General features: G+C 39.7%; 1 protein-coding gene across 6 annotated transcripts in view; it reads right to left on the bottom strand.

Annotated features, from left to right (window-relative positions):
* Lsamp (limbic system associated membrane protein) overlaps positions 1-13,224 on the bottom strand; it is a 2,034,784-nt gene that overhangs the window by 36,376 nt on the left and 1,985,184 nt on the right. For all 6 annotated transcript variants that reach the window (XM_034514988.2, XM_034514986.2, XM_076942923.1 and 3 more), the window contains one exon: positions 5,344-5,478. In XM_034514988.2, the coding sequence (XP_034370879.1) occupies positions 5,344-5,478 (135 nt within the window). The remainder of the gene's footprint in view (positions 1-5,343; positions 5,479-13,224) is intronic.

Genomic DNA, 13,224 nt, shown 5'->3' with positions numbered 1-13,224 from the left:
TGCTTTACATGATGTTGGAAGAACTTACATACAATTGCCAAAGGATTCCTCCAGTTTTTTAACTTCAAAATTCCAGGTCCTAAAAACATTAATCAGGGCGTTCTTATTCTTACATCACTGATAACAAAATTCTTTCCATCAGAATGATGATAATAAGGATAAGCATGGCTTAGGCAAAAAACCAAAAAAAACAAGCAAAACAAAACAAAACAAACAAACAAACAAACAAAAAAAAAACCAAAAAAGCTCTCGTTCATTTAACCTTCCTAATATTGGGAAAGACTGCAGAAACCATAAAATTTTAACAAAAGATATGGTTCACAATACTATAGACACCTATTAGCACCATTTCAAATGTCAGACATCCTTATTTGCCCAAATGGCAGCCCTAAGAGTTAGGCATTATTAGTGTTATTTGGAGAACAAGAAGGGAAATTTGCAGAAGGTTGGTAACTTGTTCAAATACATCTGAGCAGTGTTTGCTGAAGTATGGATTTAGATCTGTGTTGATCGTTTTCTGAACCTCTCTGAACTGCTTGTTTGTTTGACTAAGTTCTTTCATTTCACTTTTAAGATTTATTCATTTTATATGTATGAAGTTCTTGCTCACATATACATCTGTGCAGCACTTGCACAGAGCCCAGTGCCCTAAGAGTTCAGGAAGGTCCTAAGAGGGCATCAGACACAGTGGAACTGGAGTTATGATGGCTGTAAGCTTCGGTGGCTGTGTGAATATTGGGAACCAAACCCAGATTCTGTATAAAAACAGTAAGTGTCCTTAACCACTGAGCAATCTCTACAGCCCCAGGAATAGACTCTTAAAAAGGAAATAAAATATTATGTAAGGAAGCTTGAAAAGTAAATGTTGCAGATTTCTGTAAATGTTTACAGAACGCTGGAAAAATGGCAGAACATATAGTGACATAGTTGGTATATTTCTAAATTAGGAATCTGAAGATTCAGGCCTGACTTTCTTCCGTGCCTCTACTGTTGCCATAGACACCTGTTTCTTCTTGGCCTCTTGTCTATGAATACAGACAATGACACCTACCAATCTCATACACAGGTGTAAGGCAAATATTGTACGAAGTCACATGTAAAAAGAACACTTTCAACATCTAAAGTAGCTACATGAATTGCATTCACCACTGTTGCTCTCTTGGGTATGGGTGCAGAGAAATTTGAGTTAGACCTAGGAGTCTGAAATCTGTCATTCATAAGTTCTTTGACTTTGGGTCAGAGAATGTTTATATTCTGTGTGTGTGTACAAGAGAGGGGGTGGAGAGAGTATGAAACTAGAGACACAGTTGGAGGTTAGGGAGGTGGTGGAAGATCTGGAAGGATCTGGGAGAGGAGAATAGCTATGATTGACTATATTCTATGAAATTCTCAAAATATAAGTGAAAATGTTATTTGCAAAATGTAAGGTCAACACAGAGACTGGATAGGTATTGCCATGAATAACTTGAGGTCTCAGTCTACATTGAGACATTATTTCCCTAAATTTGCTTATCAGGTGACCTTTGAACCAAAGTACTGACGAGTCTAGTTAAATTACACACTTAAATTCTGGAAAGTTTGTCCAGAGGTTACACATGCCAGTTCCTGTTCTAGAGAATCTTTCAGCTCTCAGTAGCCACCTGACAGCTTACAGCTGTTAATAATTCCATACCTAGGGGATTTCATGCCTTCTTTTGGCCATTGTAGGTTATCCCTACACATGTGTATACCCAACAGGTGGTGCATGTTGTTCAGTAACCTCTGCTTTTCCTAAACTAATACATATGTAAGAGCTTTGAAAATGTCTACATCACTGGTCTTCCACCATTTGCATAGGGGGAGTCATTTAGTCCTAGATGCAGAGTTGGCTGAAAGGGGGATAAGGATCAGAAAGAGACATTGCAAAGGCTGTCAGTGTGAGAAGGGGGGGCACACTATGGGTAGGCAAAAGGTACGGACATTAGTATGTCAGCTGTGGAGAGGGAAGAATGAGATCTAGGAGCAGCATTTAAGAATTTCCTCACAACTAGGAAAGAAGTCTACTCTAGGAAAAGTCTGAAAAAAAGCAATGGCATACATCTATTGAACACTTGCTCTGTGGTAGATACTATCCTAGAGACTCATTAAGGCATAATGGAAGATGCAGTTGAGAGCATAGAGTCAGAATAGTGTATTTCTGTGATTGATATAATCTGTGCCTTTATAAGACAAAGAAAGTCAAAAGTCTTATTCATTCCATACATTTTACCACATTTATTTAATGGCAAGTATTTTGAGGCAATGATTTAGCTTTCTATAGGTGCCAGGACCTCCTACCACATAGGAAATAGACTTTGTCTGTAAAATGGCTATGTGCAAAAATGTAGACCTACCAAAGAGGCAGGTTATCTAAGAGAAATAAAAAGGAGAGGCTACAGAATCTGCTGTGAGCTCAATGGGTGAAATTGTTATGTCTCCCTTCCTTACTGGGCTACTCTTTATGTATCCTGTAACAAACACATGTTGGCAAACGAATAAATGAATCAATGAGCAGCCGTGGGAAAGTTGTAAGTGCTGAGATTGCTTGTTTTAGTGGCATCCAGGGTGTGTTCATTATGATAATCTCTTCCATCAGTAGGTCTCTTAGCTATCCTGTTTGCCTGACCTAATCCTGAAGCCTCTGCTTGAAATGGAAGAGAACTCAAGTTAAACAAAGGTTCAGATGAAGTGACAAAAGAGATCTTAGCTATCGTTCTGTAGGTGAGAACAAGCTTCTATAATTCAATCCTGGAGACTGCGTTTATGTACACGATGCAAATATGTCTGGGTACCATGGTTTATCTGAACAGAATTTTTGGTGTGAGGTCTGACTTTATACATGTAGTTTATGAGGATTGGATTAAAAAGGTGATTCCGGAGGAATTTGATACTAGAATGTTTTTCCTGATTTGTAGCCAGTATCACTTATTTATAGAGTTTGGGAAAATATTAAGATGAAGTTGTATTTTGAGTTCTCTATCTTTACCTTCCGTTAACACTTACTGACTATTTTTGTAGGGCTGAGCACATTCTTGTTCCTCTTGGTTTGAGCACATTGGGTGTCTAATTGAATTCTTCCAAGATAATTTTTGAGAATCGGTGGGCTCTGTCCATATTCAGTGATTCACTCCTTACTGGAAAGAAGCTCATATTTTCATAAAAGTTTTCTTGAAAATTACCAGTATTTTTTTTCCTGTTCTAAATTATACTTTGGGGACAGCGAAGAGGGAGCAATGTCAGACTAATTGCTTCAATAATAACAGGACCCGGGTGACTAGCTTTGATCTTGGAAACCATCTCCAATCCAGACCACTTTGATGTTTCATACAATGGAAGCATAAATATTTTCTATTTACTATATGATTGGACTTTCAGGAAACCTAATTAAGTTGAAGGTCAATTAAGTGAAAGTGAAATCTTGACTCTAAAAGTCAGAGAAGAGGCGGCGGATGATGGCAAGGCTATGTGTGCATAATAGAAGTTAACTAACCTAATTACAAACTTACGTAAACACCCAGAGAAATTGCCTTTCATGTGAAAAAAGGACCTAAAGCATTTTATAACATTGAGATCATTAATGCATCTTTGAAACACACCCAGTACTGCAAAAGAATAGTAATACTGGCATTTCAAAACTCTATTACGAAAAAAAAAAAATTGGAGACAGCCAGGGATAAAAGCACTTCACAGCTCATCAAATGCAACCCCTTGCTCTTAAAAATGAGATCATAAACGTGGAGTTCAGTGCTGTGTCTATTGGCTTCCCCAAGGTACACAGTGGAGTCTTCATTGCCCATTTCAGAAAGCTATAAGGCTGGCTGCAGCCGGGCACTGGGGACCAGGGCATTCCAGCTGAGGCTAAGCCACCTTAAGCAAACTCAGTTCCAAAATTCTAAAGGGAGAATATTGGTGCTTATCTCATCGGATTACACTGAGACTAATAGCATGCTTAAATCCCTAACAGGAAGCTATGTCGAGCATTACAAATAATTGAAATTTCTCTTCTTCCTCTGCTTCCTTGGGAAGTTTGGGCTTTAGAGTCAAATAGACCTGAGGCTGAACCCCCTGTCCCCTGCCCCCTTATATTTGCTTTTTGTGCTGCTTTGGATAGGCAATTTCCTAAATTTACGTTTCAGTTTCTAAAGCTTTAAATTGGACTTGATTATATTTACATTGTCAGTGTTGTTGGAAGACTAGAGTGCATTTATACTGACTCTGGCATATAGGTGACATCAAGAAAGACGTAGGAATGCAAAAATGCACTGCATCGTGGCCTAAAATACACTTTCAGATGTGGGTTCAAGTATTTGTGCCATGTGTGATTGTGTCTGATTATGCGTGTGATTGTGTGTTTCATGCATAAATGGGTATATGTATCTATGACTGTGGTAATAGATATACATGCACAGAGAGAGAGGAGAGAGGAGGGGAGGGGAGGGGAGGGGAGGAGAGGAGAGGAGAGAGAGAGAGAGAGAGAGAGAGAGAGAGAGAGAGAGAGAGAGAGAGAGAGATCAGGACATCTCTTTGTCCTTTCATGTCCTTAGGCATAATTATGTGGTAAAGAATTTCGAATTTGAATGTTATAGGAAGTCACCCCTAATTGAGCAGGATAAACAAGTTTTTTATTCCTTTGCTGGGTGACACACATCCTATAGATCCCCTCTTCCTCCCTCCTCCCACTTTGAACTACATCTAAGGAGCCTTTCATCTGACAAGTTCAAAGTATGCTCACTTACCTATGCATCTTAGTGAAATCTTCATTTCTAATGCCCAGGCTTTAGGAGAAATAGATAACTGAAATGAACTTATCAGACATTCCCCTCTAGCCATCAGGGACACACTATATCTGACCTAATGGGCTTGAATTTGGTCCCAAGGCCAATTAGTTAAATAGCAGAGGATAAAATATAATCTTGGGGCTATTCTCTTCTGACAAACAATGCATTAAGATAAAAATTCCAGACAAAGTAGATACGGATTGTTGCTTTTCCCAAAGTAATATGACCTTGGTGTCCACGGGCTCTACAACAGTGACTGCCAGAAACTCAAGTGGTGTCTCATCATGTTTCCTTAATTCCACTGTCTGAGTAAAAGACAGGGGATATTGTGAAATGTATTGCTGGTTATATTTAGAATCAGAAGCGTTGATTTATCAAATTCAAAGGCCAAGTCTTGCCCTTGGAAGTGTCCAATGTATAAATGTGCATCCCTGACCAGAAGAACATCTGCTTGAAATGCTATGAGCTTTTGCTAATGGGATCTGTAGAGCTCACTGGGAGTGGACGTGTGCCCTGGGCATGGAACACCTGCTGATCCTGTACTCACAGTTCACAGTGACCTTGACTTGTTTGACATCCGCCGAGGAGACCTCGTTGGCAGCCTTGCACTCATATTTGCCTGACTGTTCCCTGGTGATGCCTAGGATCTCCAGATATTCTTCTTCTCCTTCAAATTCTCTTCCTGAAAAAAAAAAAAAAAAAAAAAAAAAAAAAAAAAAAAAAAAAAAAAAACAGACAATTGCATGATTACTTTTATAAGTCTAAAATAGGCAGCAGATTACTTCTCTCTTTTTTTTCCTTTTAAAAGCAATAAATCAACATGGCTTTTCATTAATTTGACAACATGCTTTGTCTGAGGTCAGAAACTGCAGATACAGACGCCACCATAAACTTTTTTCTGAATGTGATTAAGTGGGAAGTGTTTTGAGGAAGAACAGGTTGAGGAGTGGGGAAATGGTAGCTGGAAGAGAAAGAAGCCAACAATGTTATGATGCCAGGTGAAATTTCCAGAAACAATGCTGACTTGGTCCTTTGGGGACTCTGGGTACCACACATTTCCCATCTCAACACTGTCCCAGTAACAAGAAGACAAGAGACTAGAGTTCTCTAGCATTCATATCTGTCAGTCATTAGTCAAGTATTTGGAACAAAGAAGGGGCAGCAGTCAGCATGAATCACCAGGGATCTTCATGATGCACTGGTAATCGTCTTTACTACTTACACTACTTACCCTCCTACACCAAAGGAGCTGGTAGAAAGAGAGTGGATTTCTTGCAAGAAATGCCACTCTGAATTATGTGGATCTTGTTTATAACAAAAAACATGTGTTGGGACTAGAAAGATGGCTCAGTAAAGAGGGTTTCCTGGTCTTCCATAGACCTCAAGTTCAATTAACAGTACATTATACAGCTCACAACCACCTGTGACTCCAGTGCTAAGGAACCTGATGCCCTGATCTGGCTTCTATAGCCATGTACACATATGTGCTACATACATACATACATACATACATGCATACATACATACACATATACATACACATACATAAAGAAAAATAGATCTGAATATTTAAAAAATAAGCCCTGTGCTAATCCTTGTTCTGATTACCATCCAGGCTTTCAAGCCATAGATCGATGCACTAGAATGTGTGGCTAATGATGTCTTTGGCTGAGACACCAAGTCTAGGGCATAAGACGCTACACCCATGTTAACAGTTGGAGTTAGGGACAAGAAGGTTCTATTTTAGAACAATTTACAGAATCAAATGTTTTGTTTCCATAAAGAAAAACTAGACAGGAAATCTTTTACACTCTCACAAGGCACCTAACCAATTAAATGAACTTTTTTCCTAACTAGATTGAAAGGAAAAATAGTGGGAGGAGACATTAAAGGGGGAAAGAAATGGTGGACAAGGGCAACAGAAAGGATGTAGCTAAAGCATAGATAGGAAGGTCTGTGGATTTTAACTTCAGTGAAATTCTATGCCCCTCACATGACTAAATTTACAACTCCACTGCCCATTGGGTTAGCACAGAGCAGCTGGGGTGTTGACACAGTTGTGCCCCACAATGGAATCTTGCTCCTCGTCATGCTACACTAAACGATACCAATTAATGGCTCCGCTCAAATGCCACAAGCTGTTCCTTTCCTAAAAATCCCCAAATGACCAAATCAACATAACACTCAGCCAGCATGGACAGGAATTCGTTGTCTTGATATGTCAACCAAGCCTGTTAACTAGAGTCCCAGAGGAGCACAGGACCTCTTTGATAACATTTTATCACACAACTGTTGGTAACATCAGAAGCTTCTAATCTCTGCCAACAGACAAGATGACTGGCTTTGAGAAAATAAGGAATAGACAATAATGATATACAATTATTTGCTTTGGATTTACTGTATTCCGAGTAGCACATGTTGTACTGAAAGCGCTGCACACTAAGATACATCTCAGACTATTATTTCCAAATGGGTTAATTCCCACCTAAAATTCCCCTCCCCCATGTTCAAGAAAGATCTTATGCGCCAGATGTAGGATGTAAAATATGTAGAAAATGTGAAAGGTCATTTTTTGGGGGAAGTTTAAGAGTAATGATAGATTGTAGCAAGAAGTGTTAAAGAAAACTACGAGAGTTTTAAGATTTCTCCACTTGCCCTGTTCCATAACTGCAAAACTAACGTGAGCTGTAACTTATGTGAGCATAGAATTTTCAGAAGGAGAGAGAATGGGGTACAGGTTTGAAGATGGTTGAAACGCTGCATTCTTTTCAATTCCATATCTAGAAATGGTGTGTGGGGGCGGGGCAGGGAGCATCCACAGATCCTTCCCCACATTCTATTTTCTTAAAGAAATAAACCTCTTGTGGGAGAAGAAAAGATAAACTCTGCAATATTCCCCCAGGCTTTACTAGTTGGAGAATAAAACTATAAATAAAGCCATATTTATTGGATTTGGGGTTTGGGATTCTTATACACCAAATGCACATGTTAACTAATCGCACCCTACACTTCTCACTGCACCCCCAGAAGTAGACAGTGAAGCAAGTCTTATCAGATAAACTTTCAGTCTCATGTGTGTAGGAAAAACTTCCCCAATACCACCTGAGAAGGTAAGGAGGGTTTTCTTTCATTATAATACTCACAAGGGAGGGAGATATCCTTTCTCCTTCTCTCAGGATAGCCTCCTCTACCCTAGTGCTACCTCTATTTCCAGAATTCAACACCCAGCTAGAGTCTCATTAGGGTAGAGAAGTTCTAGGAGGATAACGTACATGAGCTTCCCTCATTTAACCAGCCTGATACTCACACCACTGGATAAGACCGCTGTAATTCTTCCTTGCTTTTCTTCTGGATCTTCTAGTTGAAACTCAGGCATTTCTGGCATTCTTGTTATTATATTTTTTCTAAGCCCACAAGAGGGTTACCTGTAAGGCAGTATTTCTACTACTTCAGATAAGAATTTCTCATTAGCTCAGAGCGATAGCTTAGGAAGCACGAGGTCTTCTGTTGAGAGCAAGCCAATGTTCCAGATGGTAAACCTCTTGGGTTGTTTCATACCCAGAAGCCTCCATGAACTTGCATGAGCTTTGGTATTGATTAGGAAGTTGGTAAATGTTTACTCTGGTAGCTTGATACAGATTTAATATCTGGCTCTTCCTCAGATTGGGTGCTGAGACTTAATCTACAATGTAATGCAAGTTGGAAGTCTAAAGCCTTGGGGAGATGATAGGAGCATGAGAATGGGCCCCTCATAAGGACACAACAGAGAAGGCCTTTCTATGAACCAGTAAATGAGGCCTTACCAGACAATATGTATGCAGACACTTTGATCTTGGACTTCCTACCCTCCAGAACTGTATTAAGTAAGTTCCTGTTGTTTGTAAGCCACCCATAGTTTTTCATTATAGCAGTCCTGATGGGCTGGGACACAGCTGAACAGAATTAAGCAACACAAGCAGGTATTAGAGGCAGTTACAACACCTCATACAGCTTAAGAGAGTGGAGCCACGTATGGAAGCCATCATAAAAATCCATTCTTTTTTAATGGTTCTAATAGCGTATCCCCAGCATGCTGGGGGAGCTAGTGTGCAGAGTATGCTGCGGGTAAAAGCTGTACAGGGGCATTGCTTGATATATCGTAAGGCTGTAAATGCTGTGTGGAATCATTGCATCAGCCATGAGCTGAGCTCCAAAAGAAACAGGCTTGACAGGATGGTTTTCCTTTTTGTCTCAGCAGCTGCAGTGTTTTTAGAGCATGCAAGAGCCCACATGAATTGTGAGCCAGGGAAAGCTCAAGTGCACTCATGTTCTCCTATTCTTCTCCTTTTCCTCACTGTGTATCTTCCTGTGGAGGCCTGAGTTTACTCAGTCACACTGTCTAGTTTCTGCCCACTCAAGGATTTCATCACCATACCCTGTCCTTTCAAAAACTTTAGGACAGAAAGTGACCCATAACCTGCCATTTAACTTATCTGGAGAACTTGCAGACAACCATTTAGATTTTTCTCTGATTCCAATCTGTTATTGTGTACCCTGTATACATTTTGCTTAAAAAGTAAATTTTAATCTTTTTGTATTTTAAACATCTCAACTGCTTTGCTCACTCTGATGACTGTTACGTTTATTCTGGTGTCTGGCGTTTAGTTTAAATTACCCTTTGCTTAGTGTAATTTTGTGTCTTCTGGCAATAATTCAGCTAGAAGCCAAATAACTCCCTGTCTTCTTCAGTGTCTATACCTTTCACACTCTTGCACTCAATTATCATGACTCCCTTATATCTCTGTGTATTCAAGTTCTGTCTTACTAATTCCATTAGTATGTCTTTGTGAGCCAGAAAGAGGAACCCAGGACTAAAGACACGAGGGGAAGCATTCTCTTTGATGTTCCACAGTGTGAAGGCAAAGCAGCTAGGAATAATACTCATTAGAGTACACCAGGTGTTGTGCTTTGGTGAAATTGAGTTTACGAAGTCAACTAGTCCTTGTAAGTCAGCAGTCTTTTGCAACTAGATATACTTCTATGGCACTTCTTACCCTCTTTCCTTCTTTCTTCTCCCTCTTCCCTTCCTCCTCACTTTCTTACTCTCTGTGTGTGTCTCTGTCTCTCTCTGTATGTGAGTGTGCATGTGTCCCACACACATAGACACAGAGACATAGGTGCACACACACACGCAAACACACACACACACACACACACACACATACACACACACACACAGGGAGGGAATTTAGTAAATCAAATATTACTATCAAAATCCACTAGCCCTCTAATATTTACACAGCAAACACAGTAGGCTATTCTTATTCCACCCACTAGGATATGACAACGTACCTATGTTCAACATTGAACAGTACATTTTAAAGGCCTCCTACCTTATTACTCATTATGAGATCTGTAATTCTTTGTTTTATTTGAGATTTAAGAAGGGCAATTCATGAAACTTGATGATGGTTAGTGTTTTGTGGGCTTAACAAGGCAGAACTCAAAGGACTGCTGCCTGTTGAGAAATAGACAAATCATTTTTTTTTCTGTGTTCTGAGAGGAGTCGTAAAGTAACTTGGCAGATTTATCTTTCAATAAGGGGAAAATGTGTTTGAAATAGCACCCCCTTTACTCACCTGAATTTGACTATTTACATATGGTAGTAAACACATTGGTAATAAACGCAAACATATAGTTTAATGAAAAGCAAAGAACTGAAATGTATCTTTCAGAGGATATGTATGTGTGAGTGAGTGTGTGTGTGTGTGTGTGTGTTGTGAGTCTGCATTTGGAGATGAGAATAAAGACAACAGACACAGGCTATGAGCTTACTCACACACAAAAGGAGAAAGTATCACAAAACAATGATGCCATTTGAAGTTTCCTGGGTGAACAAGTATCTGTTCAAGTGTCTGTTTTTACGGTTCCTTTACTGTCCCCTCTTTTTTCTTTTGTATTTTTCAATTTTTTTTTATTCTTGAGGACACGATAATGTATTCTTGTTTTTGCTCCTTTTCTACAGTTCTACACAACACATTCCTCTCAAAAATGTTAAGGAAGGGAAGAGTGAGCGGACATAATAAATACACAGGACGCCTGCATCAGGTTTTGCTTATATCCCTAGTGTGTTTCTCTTTGGATACTTTGAAGGTTTTTGTTTCTCCGCTTCCTATACCACTAAGAGATCCTGTGGTATTTACAATGCTGCAATCCTAATGTGGAAACCACTTCTCATCCACTCCTGCCAGCTTGGAAAGGGAGTGGTGAGTGGCTGAAAGGAGCAGCCATCTTGAGAGAATAGGAACAGGGGGATGCCTTGCAGGGAATGAGGGGGACTGGATACATTAAAGATGATTACAAGGAAGTGGTAGACAAAGACAAGAAAGAAGGGCAAGCTTTCTGAAGATGAGTGTGACTATTAAGATGTTCGAATTTAATGGACAGGAAGGAGTAGGTTGCTCCTATAAATTAACACTCCTTATCTGAATGGTAAAACACAGCAGGGTGTGGAATATGTAAACTGGTTTCATGACTTCTGCAGCCCCCAGCAGTGCAGTCAGAAAGCAGGGACACAGGGAAAGCCAGGGGAGGGTCACCATTAGCTTTGTCTCAATGAATGAGCTTGGGCAAAATAAGAACGCTTCGGAATTATTTTCTCTGGCATCCACAGAGATCAAATTCACCCCTATTTGCATTTTTGTTCTCACACACAATATCAGCTAGCTGACATTGTTTAAGCTCAGTATCCTAGCTGGGGCCACCATTGACGCATCCTTTCCAGCCCTGGGTCTTGAAATTCTTTACTGTATGCATACTAGTCTACTGGTATTGGTACTTAGCGTTAGAGTAAAATCAAGACGGTCTATATTTAGCTCTCCATAGGACTTGTATTGAAAATTGCTGTGGTTATATTGTGTACCTCACGTTGTGCTTTATACACAGTAGGAAAAGCTGGTGTTTCCTGATGTACCTGTTGGAGTCCAGCAAAATGTTGGAACCAATTGAAAGTTCATGAAATAGTACAGATCTGAGGCAGGAGTTTCAGGCAGTGAGGTCCAAAAGACCTTACACAAACACTGCACAGCTAGCATATGAGAACACCTTGTTAGCAAAGAAGAAACTAGAAAGCCTCAAGCTGAGGCTGGAACTGACTGGAGCCACTGACACAGATTTGGAGGCATTCTAAAGAGTCTGAAGGTGCTCTGAAATTACAATACTGAAAAGCACACGCCTAGATGGAGATTGAATATGTTGGTGAGTCCCGAAGATTTATGTCAGTGGTAGAACACTTGTCTGGCATGTCTAATGCCTTGGATTCAGTCTCCAGTACAGCCAAAAAGAAAAAAAGAAATACTGATATTTGGAGACAGGAGAAATGGTTTAGTAGTTAAAAGCACTTACTTCTTTTGCAGGGGACCTGAGTTCAGTTACTAGTTATGACCTATCCAGGAATAACTAGTAAGTCCAGCTTCAAGTAATTTAACATCCTTTATTGGCCTTTATGGGCAGTTGCATCTATGTGTGAGTATAAGCATACACACACACACACACACACACACACACACACACACACACACACACACTTCAAAATAAAATAAATCTTAAAATAAGGATGTCAGTGCAACATAGGATATATAAAGCTGTATGTGAGGCTATATATAACAGATAAAGTATGTGCAAGAAGCCAGAGATATTACCCCAAAGCCCATGTTATGTGACACAGAGCTCTGTCCTTGTGTAGCAGGCACAGTAGAACTGCCAACACCCCCCTTTCTGCTCAGGCCCTCTTCCTCCTTTGGAAATGCATTCTTCCATAATAAAGTCTCACTTTACTTGCTGCTATCAATTTTTCTCTGTCTAATTCTTTATTTTGGATCCCCCCAAAGTGCTCATTGAACCCAGATATCAGAACAGTTGTTGAATGAGATACTATTTAATAATATACTTAAGAATGGGCTAATACATTCAGCAGTAATAGTCAAAGTATATTTTATTAAGTCATGGTCTCCTTAATATCACTTGAGGATGTAGAACAGAGGTTTAGAGTTGGAGTTGGAAGTCACCCAAGTTCATAGTATAAGAGAGTGCTGAAGTTCAAACCAGATCTGTGGGGTTCTAAAGCTCATGATAAGAATTAAGGCTAACATTTTTTTTATTTTATCATTTTGCACTTCTGAGAGAAGCTAGAGTTTGCTTAGTTCATAGTTTCATGAATTCAGTGAGTTTTTTCCTCCAGTGTATAAACTAGCTGTGTCCATACATGGGACTAGGGAGCAAGCAAAGCAGTGGGATTTTGTTACTGAAACTCAGGAAAGCACATAGTCATCTTCTGTACACTTCACTTACCCTCTTTACCAAGAGAGAAGCAAACTAAGCAATAACTGTGAAAAATGGCATTGGAAAATTTGGCCTCGTGCATCTATTTTTAGAAGTTTCCCATTAGTAT

This window comes from Arvicanthis niloticus, chromosome 12, assembly GCF_011762505.2.
Source record: "Arvicanthis niloticus isolate mArvNil1 chromosome 12, mArvNil1.pat.X, whole genome shotgun sequence".
In the NCBI taxonomy this organism is placed as follows: Eukaryota; Metazoa; Chordata; class Mammalia; order Rodentia; family Muridae; genus Arvicanthis; species Arvicanthis niloticus.
The sequence above is the reverse complement of the archived record's forward strand: the minus strand, read 5'-3'. Positions and strand labels throughout refer to the sequence as shown.